The sequence below is a fragment of the Emys orbicularis genome, chromosome 10, assembly GCF_028017835.1.
Source record: "Emys orbicularis isolate rEmyOrb1 chromosome 10, rEmyOrb1.hap1, whole genome shotgun sequence".
NCBI lineage: Eukaryota > Metazoa > Chordata > Testudines > Emydidae > Emys > Emys orbicularis.
The window spans coordinates 6972251-6995709 of NC_088692.1; the positions used below are offsets into that span (position 1 = coordinate 6972251).

The following is a 23459-nucleotide window of genomic DNA, read 5'->3' on the forward strand; positions in this document are numbered from 1 at the left end:
CGGCAACAGTCACTCCCTTTTATGGACCCCCAGGGTACGAGACACCAGAGGGGCCTGAAGGAGGAGCAGACTGGTTAGAAGGAGAAGCTTGTCCACAAGAATCTACCAAGCAGAGCCACGTCCGTGGGCCCAAGCCTAGAAATGCTGAGCTCCCTCAACTCCTACTGACTTTGGCTTCAGTTCCTGCCATCAGCACATCCTCCAATGGTCCAGATCTGCCCCAGCTACCAGGGCCCAGCAAGAAGGTAACAGACCCTAGATTGTGCGTAGACACTCCACTGCAGTGGAGATGGACGGTGATGCACAGGAGTCTGAGGAAACGAAGCCAGGGAGACCTCGTACCTATGGGTTTATAACCGGCTTTAGACCCAAGTGGACTATTGTAGGCCAAAGAGAAGCAAGCAGCTCTGTCTATACACGATTATTAAGCGGTTTAGGACAGGTAAGGGAGACACCCGGGAGAGAATCGGTAAAGCCCCGGACAGCAATCGCTTGTCACTTAGATTCTAGCTTGCGCGCTCTTTAAGCTCCTGTGCATGATGAAAGGAGAAGCAGACGAAGCTTCCCCGCTGTGCCAGGCTGAGAACCGCCTGTCAAGCCGGTAGAGGCAACAAGGAGGGGAAGGAGTCAAGGAACCCAGCAAAAGCAGCCACCACAGGGAGGGATTGGAGGGTCAAACAGAATCTCAGCGTTGGGGCAATTCTCGCCGGGTGCCTGCCGTGCCCAGCCCCCAGCAGCCTCTGGAGTAAGTCAGAAGGCGCAGTTCTCCCCAGCCCACCCTCCATCATCGACGCTTTGCCAAGCAGCCTCTTGCTCTCTATTAACACAAGCCCTGCATGGGCATGAGGGTATTTTAAAAAGGGGGTTTGGTCTTTGGCTTCTAGCACTGGGCCTGATTTTAAGAGGGGAATTCAATGCACAGCAGCTGCGGCAGTGGCATGCCGAGAGAGATTCCAGCAATAAAATGACACGCTCCAACGGAGGGCGTGGGTCTGCCTGTCGGTTAGTCCTGAAGACCCCTCCTCTGCCATCAACAGGATTGCTCTGGGCCCTCATGAATGAGAGCTGCTGGATGCAGCGCCAACGCAGGGGCAGCAGGGGGCAGCGTTGCCTAGCATGGAAGGAAGCCAATAGGCGAGTCTAGCCAAGCCCCATCAGTATCTGGGCTGACACCGTTGTTTATTGGGGATTTGGCAGGCCATGTGGTGTGGAATCCCCGCCTCCCTCAGAGGTGCCGGCTCTCCGAGGGAGCCTCCACAGCAGCACATGGCCGTCAGGGATGTCCCCGACCCCTGGCCTAGCGCTCAAGCGGGGCTTGGGACTTCCTTAACCTCGTTCAGTCTCAGATGTTGCCTTTTACTGTCATCTTCCATAGCGGGCGAGCAGCATCTCTGACCTGGGATTTGTAACCCTACAGATCCCACCTCATGGTCCCCTTCAACCGGCCACCGCAGCAGCTGGTTCTCTGACTGCAACGCTTCACCCCCTCCTCACCCCCAAACCGTCTTCCCTGTGGGCTTTGGAACCAGGAATTAAGTTACCTCCACGGAGCCTGCTCAGCTCACTGGAAACGGGAATGAGACAGGTCTACTGCCAAGATCAGTCATTCCACGTTGCGGATTAGCTTCCTGAATTGCTATATAAGCATTATCAATAGCTGGGCCAATGTCTATTCCCTACTACTAAGCAGGGCCGGCTCTAGGGTTTGGGCCGCCCCAAGCAGCCAAAAAAAAAAAAAAAAAGCCGCAATCGCGATCTGCGGCAGCAATTCGGCGGGAGGTCCTTCGCTCCGAGGCGGAGTGAGGGACCGTCCGCCGAATTGCCGCCGAATACCTGCACGTGCCGCCCCTCTCCGGAGCGGCCGCCCCCAGCACCTGCTTGACAAGCTGGTGCCTGGAGCCGGCCCTGCTACTAAGTCTGTGGGGTCACTTGTACCGCTCTCCTTAGGAGATCTCATTGTCTAGGTAAGTGATCAGTTAACCTGTGCGCCGAGTTTGTATTGTTCTCGGAAGTCTGAGATCCAAATAAAGATGGCCCCAGGCAATGATCCAGGCAGTCTCTCTCTGTAAACCCAGATGCTGCACTGGCAGGTTATGGAAGTACTGAGAGGTAAATAGGAACAAGCAGGTATTTGTATGTACACTAGAATCTTGGAAGAGCTACGACTGTAAAGCGACTCACACTCCTTTCGCGTGCTGCAAGTTTCCACAGCCCCTTCACAGGGCTTTCCACCCAGAGAATGAATAATGTCACTGCCTGCACTCCATGGTGCAAACGGCACAAGAACAAAGCCTTCATTTAAAGAGACTGCTACACAGGAAGAGGATCTTGCATCTTCCAGAGCTAGCCAGCGTTAAAGGGACACAGAATTTACCCCTTGATTTTTAATACTGCGATCCCCTCAGATGAGTAGCTGTAGATGCAAAACGCATCATTTGAGCATGCAATTGTGGCAACCGAATGTTCAGATGAGTAACTCTGGGCCCTGAGCATCTGCTCAAGTGGCACACAAAGGGATTACTTTCAGAGATGCTAAGCATCCACATTCTCTGCTATCAGTTTCAACTGGAATTCTGCGTATCCAGCACTTCTGAAAATCAGGCCGAAAGGCATCGGGAGTCCTGGCACCAGGTGGTTTTAAGAAAACATCTTTCTTTGCTGGAGTTCTAATTTTAGAAATTAAAAAATGTCAACATTTTTTGAAATTTTACCCTTCAATTTTTGCTCTTCTTCATTTAGTGCCCAGAAACAAATGGGCTAATGAATTCTACTCGGGTTATCACAGGCTGTGCAGCAACTCGAGGCTTGCTGAAGTTTGGGGAAATGTCTTCCATTATCTTTTTGGAAAGATCGCAGAAGCATATCCATCAACAGTAGGCGCTGCAAAATTTAACTCCCGACAGCGTCCATTTAACGAGTGCTACCTCCCTAGAAGAGTTAGTACCAAGTTTAACAGAGTTTCTTTGGGCTACATTCAGAACCGAAGAGCAAGATCTGCAGGCGGAAGAGTCCTTAAAATGAACTCAAACCATGTTTGGTTTATACTGATGATTGGCCAAAAAGATCCATCCCATCCCTTGAGAATTAGGCTCGTTTGGTCATTCCCCACCCTTGTAAGTAAAAAGAGGCCAAGCAGATTTAGATCATTTTTAAAAAGAATAACGTTTGCATCTGGCAACACTGGAGCCACATTTCACCCCAGCACAGAGACTTGAGGATAAACTCTGGCAGACCTTTCGCAAGAGCTCTGCTGCGATCCTTGCTGCTCGTTCGGGAGGGTTTTTGTTTAAATGTAAAGACAAGAACGTGCAGAGTCCAGCAAGAGCTGAAACTCAGACATCAATTCATTGCCCTGTCAGTTACTCATCCATGCTGCCTTTCCCCATTTATAAGCCGAGGTGTCTGCAGAACCTACGCTAATCTCAGCCTAGCAGGCTGTCTATTTTCTCCACCAGTGCAACCATTCCCATGGTAACCGATTGATAGGCAAACTATACAGCTGGGTACAAAAGGGACAGCTTTGGAAACCACAGAGCCAGGATAGAGATTCCCAGAGGGGAGTAGGAATAAAACTGCATCTTGGGCAAAGTGATTGAACCAGATGGAGAAAATTAAACTGGGGGGTTCGGCCTTTTAAATACCCTTTGGCTGTTTCCACGGAGTGGCACGTACAGGGCACAGACTGGAATTTCGATTCAGTTCAAATAGCCCAAGACCTTTTATGCTGAAATCTGGGCTGCTTGGACAGCCTCACAAGGCAGAGCCGTTAAAGATTTCACGGCTGGCCTTCCAAGCCCCGTAACGAGCGCTTTAAAGCAGGGCTCCGTGGTGAACAGTGGCTCTAACACCTGCCTCATGTCCCAAAACGAGCAAGGCCCAGTCAGTGGCTACTGCCTCACGTTACTCCTGGGTAAGCTGGCTCAGTCTGCACTGCAGCTGGTGAGTTACTGGCTCTGCAAACGCAACCTAGGATCTGAGAGGCCCATGCCGAGCTCTTTCTGATTCGCACATCACCACCAGCAAGACTGGCAGGCCCGTGCTTTCCCCAATGCATGTGAGGTTAAAACGGGGCGCTGGGACTCCCTAGGAGGGGTTTTGTTTGGGGGGGGGGGGAGAAGAGGGCGTTTGGATGATGCACAAAGCAGAACACAGCCCAGCTCCCTCAGAACCGCGCTGACTCTGCAGCACAGCCAGCAGCAAGGGGCCGTAATTGTCACTGAGTCAACAGGACACAGGTCTGGCGATGCTGGGGGCGGAGCTGCACAAAGCAGCCTGGGTCCTGTGCCGGCTCTAAGCACCACCTCCGGACAGGCCCTATCTGAGCCATGGCCAGGCCCGGATGGATTGCCGGGTCAGCGAATCAGGGGAAGAGCCATGGCAGGGCCCGGATGGAATGCCGGGTCAGCGAATCAGGGCAATGCACAATTAAATCCTAGGAGCACTCGGTACCCAGCAGAGCCCAGGAGCAGCCCCTGCTACAGTTAAGCCTGAAAGAGGAAGGCAGCAGTGAGTACTTAGTGCTGTCGAATCCTGGTCGGCCCGGGAGGATGAAGCTGCGGGTCTCCTCCAAGTGCGAATAGCCATCCTTCTGGTCGATGTCCCACAGGTGCAGGGTGTTGTCATCCAGCAAGGACAGCAGCCGACCCTGGGAGAGAGACCGACGCGGAAGGAAACAAAGGATGTCACAGGATTACGATTAAAGGCCCCTGCTGCGGCAGTGAGCACGCTGGACTTGGCCACACCAGCCCATGCATCTCAATCAGGACACTGGGGTGCAGGTACCTTTACACACCATCCCAATGGCATCCACTTCCTGGCCTGTTGGCCGTACCCACCCACCCCTAAGCAGTTGCTAAAAAGTCTTCCCAGGCCCTGCCCAGCAGAGCTATCAGAAAGGGGCAGAGGTTTTTATAAGACAGGAGGCCCCAGTAGGGGGATCAGCAGGCCAGGAGGAGTCCACGGGGGTTGGAGACATTAGCCTGCCGCCTTCCTTGCCAGAGAATGACCAGGAGTCTGGATAGGTCAGAGGATGGGCTGCTGCACCCTGGTGACAGCGGGACATGGGTTACTCTCCCCCAGAGGCACCGGCACCTGCCTGAAGGGAGACGCGAGGTGACGAGAACCGGAAGCAGCAACGTACCTGTCCAGGCAAAAAGTGTATCTGCGTGACGGCAGCAGTCTCCTTGTGCAAGCCAGTGAACTCCACTCCTGGAGCGCCGTATCTGGCATGGGCGGAGAGTCAAGGAGGCAACGAGGGGACAGAGACAGCCCTGAACCGACCCCCCTGCCCTCCACTCCAAAACTAACTCTGCCAGCACCTGGGGAACTCTGCCTTTTAGCACACCAGCAAGTAAGACCAAGGCTAAGAACTGGGGACTAAACACTTAAGACCAGCTATGTCCATTTTGGTGGCATCTTGCTTGCCACCCAGGTATCCACACACCTACGCTGGTACCTCGCCAGGAGATTTTAAAAGCCTGGCATTGCCATTCTGCGGCCAGGCATTCCGCCGGACTGCTCAGCAAGAAGCCAACCTCCCCCAAAACACCTGAATGAGGCATCAAGGTTTATGTGGTCCTCAGACACCTCCAGAGAGTTTCACACCATCGTCTGCCTGCCCGGTCTAGGCACACCTACTCCTGCCTCAGCCCAGCGCAGCTGGACTGCACAACACACACCAGGGGTGGCGCCCACGGGAAGACGGGTCCCAGCAACCCTTGTGTTTGGGAGCTCAACGGGCAGCAGGAGAGGGACTGGTTATTCCATTATACCCAGCAGCGGATGTACTGGGGGGGGGGGGGGGGGGAAGAGGGGTTTAGGAACTACCTGCGCTTTCCACACCTGGGTTGCGTAGAGCCATACAGGACAGGGTTAGACTTGTGAAAGCAACACACCAGCTCCCACAGCTGATCCACTCCAGTGCCTCCGTCCAGGACGCTCAGAAAGAACTCTAGGGTCTGTCTACACTGCAATTAGACATCTGCGGCTGGCCCGTGCCGACTGGCTCAGCCTCGCAGGGGTTAACTAACAGTGGTGTTGATGTTTGGGGTCAGGCTGGAGCCCAGGCTCTGGGACCCCACAAGATGGGAGGGTCCCAGAGCTCAGACTGCAGCCCGAGCCCAAACATCTACATAGAGGTGTCTAACTGCATGTCGGGGGGGGGGGGGGAAGAGCGCACAGAGTGGCTGTAGTAAGAGCATGTGGGTGGGATGCGAGGCCCCCCGCACCCTGCCTGTTTAGCCGCGACACAGCAATGAAGCCAAAGGTGGTCATTCTTTCGGCAGGATTAGAGTGCAGCAATTCCTGAGCCCTTCACACAAAGTCCCCTGGTAAGACCGGCTCAAGCAAAGTCCCACACTGCAGCCGACAGCCTGTGGCGTCCATATTGGCTCTGTGAGCACACAGCAGACCCAGCCTGCTGCAGGGAGTCAGGCTGGCAGGAGGGGGTTCTTGGGGCAACCACAGATCAAGGTCCGCAGACAACAGCTGATGCAGTCTGGCAAGGTGGCAGTTCCACCCCACTGTCCTGGTCATGGCTAGGCGGGGCGGGGCAGGGGCTGCCCACCCCCACCAGGGAGCATGTTTACCTGCTGCAGACAGGCAGAATAGGGCTGCCCAAGGACAGGGGTTCATGCTCTGAGTTGGTCTGGGCAGGGTGAGTCTAGACAGCACTGTCATGCCCCAGACACCCCGCACTTTGGCACAGCCAGCAGCTGTTCTGGCAGCTTGCCAGGCACCCCAGGGCTGTTCTTCATTTGCATAAGGCAGAGCTGGTTTCCCCAGCCCTGATCTTTAGAGAGGCTGCTCATGTCAAGGCCTGCAGCCTTCCCACGGTCCCCTCTCCAGAGCAGGAGGACCGCCAAGGTCTGCACCGGAGAGCTCTGCTTTCCACAGCCAGCCCTCTGCAGAGGTTGAGTTCACACACGAGTCTGACTGTAGAGGTGCACGACTGTTTGCATCCTGCACCCTCAGCCCCACTGCTTCACAGCAGCCAGCACAAGCGCTCTACCTTTCTCCTCCGGGATCTGCATCTGCTAGAACAGTACCTTAATTTGTCTCGCTGCAGCCAAGGGAGGAAGCTCCTTTAACATCCCTGGGGACGACAGGTACCTGGAACTCAACGAGCACTCCCCAGAGGGCTCACTAGCTCAAAAGCCAGCGTGCTGGGGAACTGTACATATCCAGATGGGATGGGGTTGGGGCAGATGCCTCCGCAGCCACAGGTTTGTCATCAGTCTGCCAGGGAGGCCCCACCCGGCTGTCTCTGCACCTTGCGAGAGGTTAATAGGGTGGAGATCAGCTCATGGGCCCACAGCGCTGCATTCTCCATCCTCAAGTGTTTATTCTTGCAACATCCAACTTGCTAGTAAAATCCACCCAGCTGGCAACTCGGGAGACCAGAGTTGGCTAGCCCCAGAGCAGGCACCAGGACTGGAAGCAATGCCAGATAGGCCGTGCTGCCCTGGTATGCCTCTAGACGGACCAGCTCTCTGGACAAGTGAGTATTTCAGCCTTTAGGTCCATTCAGTCCTTACCCGCACTGCCAACAAAGTGCCAGCTGCCAGACAGTCACAGACCCGCCCGCTCACTGGGGTGGGTTTGGATAAGTCGACCCCTGCCTCAGGTAGGCTAAGACGGAGTCTCTCGGGGAGACTGTCCCATTGCTCACAATGGATCTCCCAGGAGCACTGCAAGTGGCTTAGGGATAGAGAAAGTTGCATTGAGAATGTGCTCCCCTCTCCCCCTTCTAACGAAGGCTAAGGGCACTGGCAGAGCCCCAGGACATCTGGGTTCTGCTGGTCTCCATCACATTCTTCTGGAGCCCCCCGTCACAGCTGGCTGAGTGCCACAATCCCACCAAGACATTTCTGGGTCTCGCCAGTACCTCAGCTCCTGGAAAGGAACAGGCTGCCCCCTCGCTACCCAGCAAGAAGCAGGACCGGAAGCCATCGCTGTGCTTTGTATTCATGACAAGACACCAGGCCGCGAGGACAAACGTCCACCCTCCCGGCGGGCGGGGAGGAGCGTAGGGGTCAGCAAGAATTCTGCACTGCAGCCGGGGGCAGGACTGGGAATGGAACCCGGACGGCCCAGCCCCACGCGGCCAAACCTTCCTCCTCGTCTGCAAAATCGGCTTCCAGCCTCATTGCCGGGGGGGCTACTGGCAGGGTTATTTCATAGTTAAGCTGGGGCGCTGTTGAACCATGGCCTGCTGCAGGAGGCAGTGGCCTCCAGGCTGTTTTCCTGGACGGATAGTTCGTGCGAAAGCACCTCCCAGGCGGTGCAGTCAGTCCTTCGGGGGAGACCTTCCACTGGAGTCCTCTCCTGGGCCATTGGGGATTGGCGGGAGGAGACAGCAGCGGGAAGGCCGCGCAGGTGAGTCAGCGCAGACAAGCAAACCTGGAGAATCCATGCAACTGGGATGCCCGATTCACAAGCCCCGCTCCCCGCGTCGCTGCCGCTCTTCCTAGCAGGCAGGCGTCGCGCCGAGCCTCTGTTTTTCAAGCAAATAATTCACAGATCCCAGAAAGACATCCACTCTTGATTTAAAAGTTGCCTGTGATGGAGAATCCATCCTGACTGCTGGAAAATTCATTCCAAGGGTTAATTACCCGTCGTTAAAAATTTACATCTTATTTCCAGGCTGAATTTGTCTAGCTTCAACTTCCCGCCATTGGAGCCCGTTATACCTTTCTCGGCTAGACTGACAAGCCCATTGGCAAATATTTTCCTCCCCTATCAAGTCACCCCTTAACCTTCTCTTTGTTAAGCTAACCAGACCGAACTCCTTGAGTCTATCACCGTAAGACATGCTTTCTAACCCATTAATCATGCCCACAGCTCTTCTCTGAACAATGCATCAGCATCAGTCTTGAATTGCAGGCACCAAAACTGGACACAGGATTCCAGCCGCAGCTGTGCCAGTGCCCAATACAGAGGTAAAATAACCTCTTCTCCGACTCGAGATTCCCGTTTACACATCCAAGGATCGCACTGGCCCCTTTTTGCCCCAGCGTCGCACTGGGAGCTCACGTTCAGCTGATTATCCACCACGACCCCCAAATCTTTCAGTCACTGCTTCCCAGAACAGAGCCCCCCTCCCCATCCTGTAAGCACAACCTACATTCTTTGTTCCTAGATGTACACATTTAGCCCTATTAAAATGCATATTGTTTGTTTGTGCCCAGCTTAACAAGCAATCCAGATGACTCTGTATCAGCAGTCTGGCCTCTTCCTTATTTACCATTCCACCAATTTTGGTGTCATCTGAAAATCATCACTGAAAGTTTGATGTTTTCTTTCAGATCACGGATAAGTGTTAAATAGCGTAGGGTCAAGTGCCAATGCCCGCAGGACCCCACTAGAAACAACCTCTCAATGATGAGTCCCCATTTAGAGTTAGATTTTGAGACCTATCAGCCAGCTTTTAACCCATTTAAAATGTGCCATGTTAATTTTACATCATTTTAGTTTTTAATCAAAATGTCATGCAGTACCAGGTCAAATGCCTTACAGAAGTAGATTACATTGTTACCTTTATCAACCAAACTCGTAATCGCAAAAAAATATATATATCAAGCTAATGTAACAATTTATTTTCTGTAAACTCATGTTAATTGTTATATTTTCCTCTAATTCTTTATTGAGTTCCATATCAGCCACTCCATTATCTTGCCCAGGTTTGATGTCAGACTGTCACACCTATAATTACCTGGATCATACCATTTACCCTTTTTTAAATACTGACAACTTTAGCTTTCTTCCAATCTTCCCCAAGTTCCAACACTTACTGAAAGTCATCATTAATGGTCCTGCAAGCTCCTCGGCCAGCTCTTTTAAATCTCATGGATGCAAGTTATTTAGACCTGATGATTTAAAAATATCTAATTTTCATAGCTGCTGTTTAACATCCTCAAGAGATACTAGTGGAAAGGAAAGTGTTATATTATAGGACTACATCATCTGTGTTTGGGGAAAAACAGAACAGAAATATTTATTAAAACACTTCTGCCTTTTCTACATAATTGGTAATTCTACCATTTTCATCTAGTAATTGACAAATACCATACTTAGGATTCTTTTTTGTTCCCAATATACTTTAAAAACTCCTCCTTATTGTCCTTAACTCTGCTGGCCATAGATTTCTCCTTGTGTCCCTTTGCTTCCCTTATCAATTTTCTACAATTCCATGCTTCTGATTTATATTCATTGCTATCAACTTTCCCTTTCTTCCCCTCTAAACCAGGTCAGGTGTTTTAAAACATACATACATACATACACACACCCCCCAGTACAGCCTTCTTCCTCAATTGTGAGATTAAAAAAGCTACTGACTAAGTAGCCAGAAGCAAGACTGCTATTCCATTCACTGCAATGAGCCTGTAGAAGTCGGTCTTGGGTATTTAGACTGCGAGCTCTTTGGGGCAGGCACTCACTATGTATGTGCAGCGCCCAGCACAACGAGGTCCCGTTTTCAAATTGGGCCAGAGATACAAACAGATCAGTACCTACGGGAGCCATTACAAGGAGTACTATGCTAATAGAGCGAGCCTACAGTTTGCAGCAGGGACACTCCAGGGACATATTACCAAATGTTGCCGTCTCTCTAAAGGGCTAACGGGAACAGCAGCCCATAACATGGTTCCCAGAGCAATCGCTCTGTCCTGGGAGAGAGCTATCGAGTAGCCAAACTGCCTTTTGTTGCCAGCAGAGGCTTAAAGTTTAATCCCAGAGAATTTGCTGCCCTCTCAATCTGAATTAAGGTGTCCCTTTCAGAGACCCCATGACTGTCTGTCACTTGTTTCCAGGGGCATTTCTTGCAGGCTTTAGCTGAGAGCAGCTTGAATGTCTCTCCCTGGCAATTCCCCTCTCTCCATAGGAGCAAAGCGCCCTGTAAGGAGTCCCTTGCTTCTCCTGGTGCCTCCCTTCCTTTCTTTTTGGTTTACCGTGGCCTCCCAGAGCTGTATTCTCTGGAATCCCTCACTAGAGGGTCACCAGGCAACCAGCTGCCTGCTTGCCCGTTGCTCGGAGCAACCACCTCTTCTAACTCCAGACTCCACGCTATGCTTATTCAGCAACTCTCCAGCGCTCGTTTCCTGTCCCAGAAAAACAAAAAGAACTTCTGAAAACACAAGGAAACGGAACGTGAGCAGAAAAATCCAGCGCATCCGAAACGGGGACGCAGCGGCTGGAGGATCTGGGCTCCTTCCTCGCTCAAGGGCCAGGCGTGCCTCCTTTGCCATGTGGTTCCCCTAGAAGTTTGGGGGTGGGCACAGATTAACTCTTGACTGAACACCAGGACACAGAACCTGGGGTACAGCTGACATGGGAAAGCCGCTCCCCTTGAAGAGGATCATGCTATGCCTAAGGTATTGCAGAGGCTTAGTACAACACAGAATTTCAAGTGTAAATATCCCCAGTGCTTGGAGGAAGATTCGGTCAGATCTTCACCAGAGACACTTTCCCCAGACAAGATTCGACTCAGTCTGATGTGGGTTTATACAAGGATGGAGGGGACTTGACCCTCCCGCTTTGAAGGCGACCAAAGGGAAGGGGCAGGCTGGAGTTAGAGGCCGCGTTTGGCTTCGTTCCCTGGACCATCTGCACTCGCATGCTATTGTCCTGACTCCGTAAAGCGGCAGCCGCCGCGTCCGCAATGCAGCAGGAGCATGGGGAGGAAAGCGGGTGACATGATGAATTTAAGTCACTTTCATAAACTCGTTTCATTGCCCAATTAAAATCCCAAACTGCTGGCGCTCCCGAGATGGGTAATCCGATAGGCTGGGTATGTCTGCAATTAGCTTTGCTCCTTTGGGCGCACACAATGGCATTAGCGCTCATGCTCTCTAGGACCCCGAACTTTCCCATGGGTTCATTCTTCCAGCTTTCCTGCTGCAGAGACCAAGCCGCAGTCTACCTGCGCAGTCAGCTGCCGGAGCCATACTACCGCAGTCGCAGGAAGGCAGATTAAGAGAGATTAGTGGCACAGGACCAGCCTGGGCTGGCAAATCTGGGTTCAAATCCTACCACTAGGGAGCTAGGATCAGCTACGGTCCTGGGAGACATTAGCCCACGTGATAGCAGGACCACACAACTCAGCCCCATCAGTGCTGCCTCTGCCCATTGCGGGACAGGACTGAAATACACCAACACAATCCTGCCTTCTACAAGGCCAGGCTGCAGCAAAACACCAGAGATCAGGAGTGGGCAAACTGCGGCCCGTGGGCTGCGTCCAGCCCGTGAGATGTTTTAATCCGGCCCTCGAGCTCCTGCCAGGGACCCCGCTCCCGCTCCACTCCGCACAGCTCCCGGAACCAGCGGCATGTCCCCCTCCAGCTCCCACAAGGCTCAAAAACAGACACTAGAGAATGGCAGGAGCGCACGCTCTTGGCCGTGCCATACGTACTGGTTAGGTGCTTGTACGCAGAACCCTGGGTCACTGTGATAGTAACCTGCTGAGTCCCAAGGATCAAGAGACTCCAGCCATGTCTACACTACAGGTGAAACCGCAGCACAGCTACTGTGCACTAGTGCCGTGGTGCAGACGCACACTACAGCGAGGGAAGGGGCTGTAGTAACTCCACGTCCCCATGCCGGAGAAGACAGAGGCGTTAATGAGGCTGGCCGCAGCTGGAAAGCCAGGGTAACTGCCAATAGCTAGTAATTAACCACTCCGTGAGAGGAAACAGCCCTGCAATTCCTACTGCTTCACTGAAGGGCGAGGGGAAGGAAAGTAGCCCCAAGACATGGGCTGGGGGGGGGGGGGCGTTCAGATTCCCCCACTCAACTCCGTTTTGTGTGTGGGTTTCAAAGCTGATTAGCAGCCCAGAGCGCAAGGAGGAGCAACTTGGATTCTTAAAAGTAAATGTTTAGTGGCACAGAGCTCGAACACTTCCCATTCCCTTAACCTGTCACACCGAGCCCTTCCGACTCATCCAAGCAGCTGTCACGGATGGAATACAGACGCCCGGAATCAGGAAGTTCCCTGGCTGGACGCCTAAGCCTGCTGCAAGGCAAAGGGCTCTAGGTAAGTTAGTGGGCTCAGCCCAGATTCCTCCTCCCTGCCACCCTCTTCTCGCTCACGAACTGCTGGAGAGCCAGACCCCCCATGGGTATGCACTGCAAATGACCCCAGAATGCTAAGCAAGTGCCTGGTCCCCCAACAAGGATCTCTGCCTCCTACCCACAGGAGAGTCCTGCACAAGGAGCTAGTCCGAGCACTGCAGGCTTAGGTTTATTTGCAATGGTATAAACATGCTCCATCTGGGATCAGCTCTACAAAGCTCCCAGCTTCCAGCAGCAAGTAGCCAGAGCCAGACCGGAACCCCGAGTACCCGGCCAGGCCAGTACAGCCGAAGTACGGTAAACATCCCATTCCTGGGGGGATTACAGCCCTGGCCCGTGGTCGCAGCGTCCTACACTCAAGCACGGACAAGATCAAGAAAGTCTGATAGGTTTCGTCCCCTGGCTCCGTGGGAGTTTGATACGAGGTGCGTTGGCTCGGTGATGCAATAGAACCATGGGCAGCACAGCTGTAGGCACGTGGATTTTGGGAACAGCGACTGCGGCCCAGCCATTTCGTTCCCGTAAATACCCAGAACAGCGTCTCAAGATCCCACGCTCATTCCACCCAGGTCTGGAGATCACAGCCTTGCACTGGAATTGGAACGAGTCCACTCCCCTGGCAGAGATGCCTCAGACTGGCAGGCGGCTGGTCACGAGACGGCATAACACTTGTCACTGCATCGCTGCTCCCGACATCTCAGCGCAGCCTCATTCACACCTTGTGCCCACGGGGGAGGCCAGGGTCACCTGGCACTGGAAGAGCCAGAGTCAAGCAAAGCGTATAATGCCTACCTGACAGCCAGGCTCTAACCTGCACAAGCCATCACTCCCAAGAGTAAGTCGTGCATTAGTGGGTGCCCCACATGGCAGACGGGCTCCTAGAACAGCTACCAGCTCTGTCAGCAGCTTGGTACAATTTAGGAGGTTGCACGTAGCATCAGATTCACAGATTGTAATGCCAGAAAGGATCAGCATGGTTATCTAGTCCCACCTCCGGTATGACACAGAACTTCCCCAAAATAATTCCTAGAGCAGATCTTAGAAGAGACATCCGATCTTGATTTTAAAAAGGTCAATGATGGAGAATCCACCATGACCCTTGGTGAGTTGCTCCAAAGATTAAATTACTCACTGTTAAAATTTTACACCTTATTTCCAGTCTGAATTTGTCTAGCTTCAACTTCCAGCCATTGGAGCAGGTTAGATCTTTCTCTGCTAGATGGAAGAGCCCACTATTAAATATTTGTTCCCCATGTAGGTATAGACTAACCAATTCACCCTTTAACCTTCTCTTTGTTAAGCTAAATAGATTGAGCTCCTTGAGTCTGTCACTATAAGGCAGGTTTTTCTAGTCCTTGAATCATTTTTCATGGCTCTTCTCTGAATCCGCTCCAATTTATCAACATCATTAATTGTGGACCCCAGATCTGGACACAGTCTTCCCGCAGTGGTCGCACCAGTGCCAAAAAGAGATAAAATAACCGCTCTAGCCCTACTCACAATTCCTCAGTTTATGGATCCAAGGACTGCATTAGCCCTTTCCGCCAGCGTCACAGAGTTCATGTTCATTTGATTATCCACCATGACCCCAAGTCTTTTGCAGAGTCACTGCTTCCCAGAAGAGAGTCCCCCCACCATCCTGTAAGCACGGCCTGCCTTCTTTGTCCTTTGATGTACAACTTTGGCCATATTAAAATGCATATTGTTTGCTTGCACTCAGCTTACCAAGCCATCCAGACTGCTCTGTTTCAGTTTCTTGTCCTCTTCATTTATCACTCCCCCAACTTTGGGGTCATTTGGAAACTTTGGTGATGATTTTATGTTGCTTTCTTCCAGGTCATTGATAAAGGCGTTAAACAGAGTAGGACCAAGCAAGCACCAACGCCTGCAGGACCAGACTAGAAACACAACTACTTGATCATTCCCCATTTACAGTTACATTGACACCTAGCCGTTAGCTAGGTTTTAAATCCATTTAACGTGTGCCATGTTAATTTTATATTAGTCTTTAATCAAAATGTCATGTGACACCAAGTCAAATGCCTTACAGAAGTCTAAGTATATTACAGCAACACTACTGCCTTTATCAACCAAACGTGATTCCTTTTTCACAAGCTTGGTTGACGGGAGCTATTCCCCATCAATCCACATTGATGGGAATTAGTTACCTGCCTTAAATTAATAGAGTCCCATATCAGCCACTCCATTATCTTGCCCAGGATCTATGTCAAACTGTCAGGCCTAGAATTATCTGGATCATCCTGTTTACACTTTTTAAATATTGGCACAAAATTAGCTTTCTTCCATTCTCCTGGAACTTCCCGTTTTCCAAATACTTATTAAAAACAAAACCCAAATTAACAGTCCAATGAGCTTCTCAGCCAGCTCTTTTAAAACTCTTGGATGAAAGTTATCTGGACCTGGTGATTTAAATAGGTCTAACTTTAGTAGCTGCTGTTTAACATCCTCCGGAGGTACTAGCAGCACCAAAAGGAAAGTGTGTTATATGGTATGACTACATTGTCCCCCAACCCCACCCTAGTACAGAACAGAAATATTTATTCAACGCTTCTGCCTTTTCCTACACTATTGATGATTCTACCATTTCCATCCAGTAATTGACCAATACCTTTGTTAGGATTCTTTTTGTTGCTAGTATACTTTAAAAACTCCTCATCGTCCTTCTCTCTGCTGGCCATAGATGTCTTCGTGTGTCCCTTTGCTTTCCTTATCAATTTTCTACAATTTCTAGCTTCTGATTTCTAGTCGTTACTATCAACTTCCCCTTTCAGCTATGATCTGTGATCAATTCCACTTATCTGTCAAGACAAGGTCTAATATACAACTCTCCTGTGCTGGATGCAACATTGTAATTTAGGAAATTGTCATTTCTAATATTTAGAAATATTAAGTAACCCTCACCTTCACACTAAGCTTTATGGTCAGGAAGGTGTGGAAAAGCCAGACCTGAAAAGCAGGCTGCAGAGTTGCAAAAAGAAACAGCCCTTCTCAAAGGGAACCAACCAGCCACTAGCCTGAATAGCTGCAGCTCTTTGCAGCATTTCTGCAAGAAGGAGAGACCAGGCCCCATGAAAAGCCAGGCTGTGGGCTCCAAGAATAGCAGGCACCACAATTAAACTTCTCTTTCCTCCTCTCAGTCTCTCCCCTCCGTCAGGAAGGCAGCAATAAATTAACACAACCCCTGCAATGCCATCTACATAAATCCCCAGCAGTCACCCATTGGTGCCACAACACAGGGCCAGACTTAGCCCCGGTGGATGGGTTTCTGGACTGGCTGCAGTTGACACAGGCCCCAAGCAGAAGGGTGTTTGAGGTGCCGTTAAGCTAGGGGAGGAAGCTGTTAGGAAACGGCTTACGTGGCTCGTTTTACGGTGTCTGAGCCAGGCAAATTCACAAGAGACCTGCCAAGGCTTTAAAAGTCTTGTTCTTTGACGAACATTTTAAATGCAAGGCTACCTCGCAACTGGATTTGCCACGCGGGTGCATGCTCTCCAAGATGGTGAGTATGGAGAGGTTTTAACCAGCTAGTGCAGAAACCCAAAGATAAAAGCCAAAACACCCAGGCTTCATTAGGGATTTTCCAGCCCAAGTGTAGGCTTGTCAGAGGGAGCTGCAAATACATCTAAGTCCTGGACCATTTCTATTTAAATTCCAATGAGAGTTCTGGACACAAGTATTCCCTCCACCCAACCTGCTACTGCACGTAGGATGACCAGACAGCAAATGTGAAAAATCGGGACGGGGTGTGGGGGGGGGGGGGGGGGAGGAATTGTCCCTATTAAAATCGAGACATCTGGTCACCCTAACTGCACGAGGCGGGTGCAAGAGAACTCGGATGTTGTCGGCATTCAAGCCAAGCAAGGTGTCAAAAGACATTCTGCTTAAGTCACTCTCTTTCAGTGCCGCTTTAAAAGGTGTTTTAGTAACAGATAAGGCAGCATGGGAAAGACCAGCTCAGTTTGATAGTTCTCTAAAAGCATTTCCTCACTTTTTTTTAATCTGACCTCATTTCCGAGGCTCACTTCACAGCATCCAAATGCCTAACCACACAGGAAAATACAATTGGCAGCAAACAATTTAGAGGAGCCTAAGACAAGCAGTGGCTTTTTTTTTTTTTTTTTTTTTAAAAAGACCCAACAGTTTGCATAATCTACTATCTGGCATTTTATCACCTATCAAGAAATCCTCTGCTGTGAAACTCAGAGTCAGTGAATGGTGAATTTGCTATACTGCAAGTGTGTCAAACGCTTCAGCGTTCTGCATTTGACATCATCTGTATCTTTTACAGAGAGAAGCCCGTAAAGCTGGTAATTTATCAAGGCTTAGGAAATGTACTTGTGTTATGCGCTAATGCGATATACACCATCTCATTGTAAGTGTCTCCAACAGGACGGTGCCAGATGCAAGGTGACTGTCCCTCTGCTCAAACTCGTTATTGTAAGCCTCATTCTAAAAATCTGCCTATGCACTCGTTAAGATCCTGACGACTCCTACGTGAATCTTGGCTGGAGCAGCGAGCAGTGCACCAGCGTTAACCAAAAGCTACGTTTCAGTTGGAAGCTTACAACAAATCCCCCCCAATAAAGACACTGCGTGTTAGCAGGACACATGATCTCTTCAAGGGAGACTGCTCACTCCACAAAGGCAGCCTTCCAGCAAGGGGATGCTTGCAGTGGATGCTTCCAGACTACCACAGTTGGAAGTCCTACAGACGCCACAACAGCAATTAGAGGTTGCCAATGGGAGGAGTTTAATGAGTCCCACGCTGGCAGTTAGCCTATCTGCATTCAGGATCACCAAAGAGCCTTCTGTAGCAGGAATTGGTGAGCTCCCTGCACAGACGGGAAACTGCTAATGCCCTAGTTGAGAAGGGGACATTACAGGGAAAAGGGCTGCTTCGGTTCCAGGACCAGAATTGAAGCAGTGTGAGACAGGCAGGAATAAAAATCCAGAAGGAATTTGGATCCTCAAAGGCAGCAATCCCATGGCAGCATCTGAAGGAGCATTTGCGGTCTGCTCCCGCTCGACAGCATTGTGTCCAGCCACCAGGAGGAATGTTGGAGAACCTTTGTCACCTACTTTGCAATTCAGCCAGGGACAACCTAGCGCTGCAAGGAATTAGCTCAACAACACAGGAGAGCATGCCCTCCAGCCACAGAGCTGGTACAGAAGCAGTGCACGCCCCCCACAGGAGTGTACTGGCGTAACACCACACCAGCTTTAACAGGAACCCCAATGGCAAGAGAGATGCATACTTGTGCCGGAGTGCAGGCAAAGCGCTCATTAAAAGGGACACTATCAGGGAGATTTCCTTATGCTCTCATTATAAACAAGGTGGACTGCTTTGCTTTTCAGACCCCACACTGGTTACTATTTGCACTTCCCTCAGGTTGGGCATCGGCAGAAAGCCACCAACTGTTGCTTCCAGATTCTCATGCACACCCCTGCTTTGGTTCCATCGTTCTAGTGTTTTAAGTCTTAGGTTTGTTTAGTAAAGTTTGGTCAAAATTACCTTTAAGTAATCAAGGTCCCTCAGACACAGAAGAATGGAGCAGGGACTACAATGAGCAAGAGCTATTTGAGGCCAGTTAAGAGCAAATCTGGTATATAATAGCATCTCCACTGCAGATTCTTTCTGCAGACATCTAGAGCAGCGATCCAACGGTTAGGTGTCACTTGACCATCTGTACAGCTCTATTCTACAGGACCACGGACGCTGGCAACAACTGTACTGGAGCAGGAGGGTTGCAGACGCCCTCCAAAGCCGGGCCGAGCAGATCAGAGAGATGACTGCTGCATAATGAAAGCTTTCCATTGGCTACTGCAGCACGACAACACACACACACCCCAGACTTTTAACACCTTAAAACCAAAATACATTGAGACTCATTTACTTTAGCACTTCACTCAGCTTAAGTGGGTAAAACAGATGGATCACTTTCACTTTTACTACTATGCAGTTCCAGCGGCTCATCTGACAGCCCAGGGCATAAAGAAACACAAAACGCTTTTCATGGTAATTGTGTCTGGGGAAAGTTTCCATGTTCAGTGTTCTCTTTTGTCAAGCACAGGCACACACGCATCCTGCCAATACTTTAATGTCTGGGGGAGAGTGAAGAGTTAACAATAGCAATGCCTAACTAAGCAGTAATATAGGGAATGTAAAGCTTTTAATATTCCTGGGGTAGATCCCCTGAATTCACCACACACAAGTGCCCCACAGATCCATGTACCCAAAGAGGAGAGCTCTTAGCTCTCCTCCCTTCCCCCCAGTGTCGACATTATCCACAGCGGGGCTCGTTTGCATCACGCTGTGGTTTGCGCAGCTACAGTTCTACATTTCACTGCAACGCTGGAGCCAGTTGTAGGAGTTTAAAGACTGAGCTCAAAACAGTGTCAGAGCAGCCTGCCACGCTGCTAATGCTCCAGAGCTGCGTGAAGTTCTGAAACCACACCCCCAGAGCGGCTTTTTTTACTGCCAGTGTTTGCACTAGCTTTTCCCCCCTGGCATGCCCCCACCATTTCATTATTCCTTGTACAGCTTCACCGGCAGCCGCTCAAGAGCGAGCCTCCCTATACCACAGTGGGTAAGACCACCAGCGCCCTTTCCACACCGGCACTGCCAGTGGAGAAGTTAAGTTACATGCTATCAGAGAGGAAACCTGCCCTCAAATAGAGGGGGTTCCGACGGATAACCAGGCTGCCTAGGGACCACCTCGGGTCAGAATTATTCAGAAAGTGACAAGTATTCTTGCAGGACCAAGCCATTGACATCTGCTTTCAACAATAAGCCTTATCCACTGAAGGTGAATTAGCAATAAGATGCCGGCCAATGAGCTGAGTCTCCCAGACACAAGTCCAGGTGTGATCTCTTGTAACAGGGTGCAATAGGTGTACGACACCCAGAAGATGTCATTCCTCCTCCCTCCCCCACCAGTCAGGGTTATAAGGGGTTAACACCAGACCTGTGACAGGGGCCAGCGTTCACCATTCCACTAGTTACTGCTAGTGAATAATTTGGAGCACCTGACATAGGTTTAGCCTCATCTACAGGACAGCCGTGGTGTGTCACCAGATCGGGAGGCAGCAAGACAGGAGGGCATCCAACAAAGGTCTGTTTCTGTCCTCACAAGCAGGCTTGGACGGGTCGCTAACTGAGGTAACTTGAGGCAACTGAAGTCTAGTCTCCCTGTGCCAATGGACACAGCTGCATTGTTCTCTTGGCTACACAAGGCTAAGAAGTCTTCCAGTAGCTAGCTCTACCCCACTGCAGTCCCAGAAGGAGAGCCGTCCTCTGTGAACAGCCCCTGGAGAAGGGAAAGGCCGTTGTGAACTGGAATGACAGGCTTCCTTAATGGCACACAGCAGCTCTATACAAGGCCCAGGTATGTATCCAGATTCATTGGAATTTAGCAGCCTCCTGACAACACCTCAAGCCATTGGGGGTAGAAACCAGCCTTGCCCAGGCCCCAATAGGAAGAGGCTGATTTAAGCTATTTCTGCCTCCATGTCAGGCTAGGAGAGTCACCCATAGCCCCCACATCGAGGGCTTTCCCTCCGAGTGCTGAAGTCACTGCTGCATGGCCTTGGCCCCAGTGCCTTCAATTGTTGGATGGCCAGCGATGAAGGGTTGATCCAGCCACCCATTCCCCAACCTCAACCAAGTCTCCCCCGGGCACCTCTCTCTGCAGAAAGAGCTTAACAGTCATCCAGGGATCACGGGCCAAAGGTTGCCGACCCCAATGTAGAACAAGCCCCCCCTTGGAGGAGTCTGCTGGGAGGGGGCTGCAGCTTTCTAAAGTGGAGTTGCTGTGGGAGGAGGGAAAGCTGGAACCCAGTTCTCCAATGGAGCCAGTCCGAGTGAAAACCAGGCCCCTGCATTTCAGCATACGCAGCTCGTTTCTTTGGCCAACTCAGGAGGAACGGATTGCTTTGGAACAAAATTGGACAATTAAACAGCAATAAGTCACCAGGACCAGATGGGATTCACCTGAGAATTCTGAAGGAACTCAAATATGAAATTGAAGAACTGTGGTATGTAACCTATTGCTTAAATCAGCCTCTGTACCAGATAACTGGAGGACAAACGAAATGCCGATTTAAAAAAAAAAAAAAAAGGGGGCAATTACAAGCCAGTAAACCTATCATCAGTACCAAGAAATTGGCTGAAACTATAATAAAGGACAGAATTATCAGACATAAGACGACCACAATTTGTTGGACAAGAGTCAACAGGGTTTTTGTAAAAGGAAATCATGCCTCACCAATCTATTAGAATTCTTTGATGGGGTCAAACATGTGGACAAGGGTGATTCAGTGGATACAAGTATCAGGGGGTAGCCGTGTTAGTCTGTATCTACAAAAAACAACAAGGAGTCTGGTGGCACCTTAAAGACTAACAGATTTATTTGGGCATAAGCTTTCGTGGGTAAAAACCTCACTTCTTCGGATGCATACCCACGAAAGCTTATGCCCAAATAAATCTGTTAGTCTTTAAGGCGCCACCAGACTCCTTGTTCCAGTGGATACAGTGTACTTGGACTTTCAGAAAGCCTTTGACAAGGTCCTTCACCAAAGGGATATGTGCGAAGGTCCTCTTATGGATCAGTAATTGGTTAAAAGATAGGGAAAAAGGGTAGGAATAAATGGGCAGTTTTCACAGTGGAGAGGTAAATAACTGCATCCCCCAAGGATCTGTACGTGGGACCAGTGCTGGTCAACATCCATAAATGATCTGGAAAGGGGGGTAGACCGTGAGGTGGTAAAGTTTGCAGAGGAGAACTATCCTGAGTAATTTTGTAAGTCCAAAGCTGACTGCGAGGAGTTACAAAAGGGATCTCTCAAAACTGGGTGACTGGGCAACAAAATGGCAGATGAAATTGACTGTTGCTAATGTGCAATGCACATGGGATTTTCCCCCCCCCAAAACGATACACACAAAATGGAGTCTAAATCAGCTGTTACCACACGAGAAAGAACTTTGAGTCACTGTGGATAGTTCTCTGAAAACATCTGGTCAATGTACAGTGGCAGTCAAAAAAAAAAAAAAAAAGCTAACAATGTTAGGAACCATTAGGAAAGGGATAGTAGATAAGACAGTAAATAAAATGCCACTATATAAATCCATGGGACACTGATGCTTTGAATACTGCATGCAGACTTGGTCACTCCATCTCAAAAAAGATCTCACAATTGGAAAAGGTACAGAGAAGGGCAACAAAAATGATCAGGGGGATGGAACAGCTTCCATAGGAGAGACTGAAGAGCCTCAGCTTGGAACAGAGACAGCTGGGGGGTGGGGGGAGGGAGGGAAGAGGATAGACGTCTATAAAAATCATGACTGGTGTGGAGAAAGCAAACAGGGAAGCGTTCTCTACCCCTTCACATAACACAAGAACCAGGGGTCCCAATTCAATTGATAAGCAGCAGGTTTAAAACAAAAGGAAAGAAACAGTCGGTGCAGCCGGCGGTTAGTTAGGATGTTGCTTCCGCCCGTTGCTCTGAGCTAGCAGGCGCTGACCCTCCTGGACTGAGCTCTTGCTCCCGGGGAGAAGTGGGCTTGGAGATGGGAGCAAGGGGACTGGGAAGCCGCTCACTTTGTCTAAATTAGCCACTGCCACCGGCAGATGTTCAGTCTTACCCAACTGAGGCGATTCCTTGCTGGGTACAATCCACCCAGCCGATGCTAAAGCGGCTCTAGCCAGCCCTGTCAAAAGCAATAGCTTCAGATACAGGCTACGTGACCTGGCAAAGGTGGTTTTGCTTTGGCGGTGAAGAGAGGACCTTTTATGCTGCTAACCCTAACCCGGATGGAGCGAGAGGAAAAGGCACTGAGGCCGCCCCTGCCTAGTTATTCGTACTGTTACTGCACGTCACCCCGTAGGGGTGCACAGCATAGAATAGAGACGGTCCCTGCCCCAAGGAGCATCTGTGCTCCTAGGTCAGTTTTGTATAACTGGGGCGTGGGAGGGGGTCGAGTTGCCAGGGCAACGTATTGGTGCCAACACACACACACACACACACAGTCTGTTGTGCCTGTCAACTAAGCTCTCCACTCCGGGGACAAACAGAGCCATCTTCTGGCTGCATGGCCAGCGACGTCGCAGCTGGGCCGGCATTCAGGCCTGGTGCACAATGGAAAGAAATGCCAGCTTTGTGCTAGGACGCTGACTAAAGGGAGCTCCTCTCGGGTGCGCACACAGCGACTGGGTCTTCAATTTCCTCCCCCCTCCCGTGCAGAGAGGCTGCAGTGGCGCCGGGAGGAGATTCTACGGCTAGGACAGGCCAGGGAAGGGCCAGCTCTGCACCTTGTCCTGTCCGGCACGTCCGACCGATTTCTGACTAACACCCCCTCGCATTCCTGTGGAGCGGGG

General features: G+C 50.6%; 1 protein-coding gene across 3 annotated transcripts in view; it reads right to left on the reverse strand.

The window, feature by feature from the left end:
- The window catches only part of LLGL1 (LLGL scribble cell polarity complex component 1), a 59633-nt gene that overhangs the window by 18036 nt on the left and 18138 nt on the right, over positions 1–23459 (reverse strand). For all 3 annotated transcript variants that reach the window (XM_065411674.1, XM_065411673.1, XM_065411672.1), the window contains exons 3-4: positions 5141–5222; positions 4515–4645 (exon numbers count right to left, since the gene is read on the reverse strand). In XM_065411674.1, coding sequence (XP_065267746.1) covers positions 4515–4645; positions 5141–5222 — 213 coding nt within the window. The remainder of the gene's footprint in view (positions 1–4514; positions 4646–5140; positions 5223–23459) is intronic.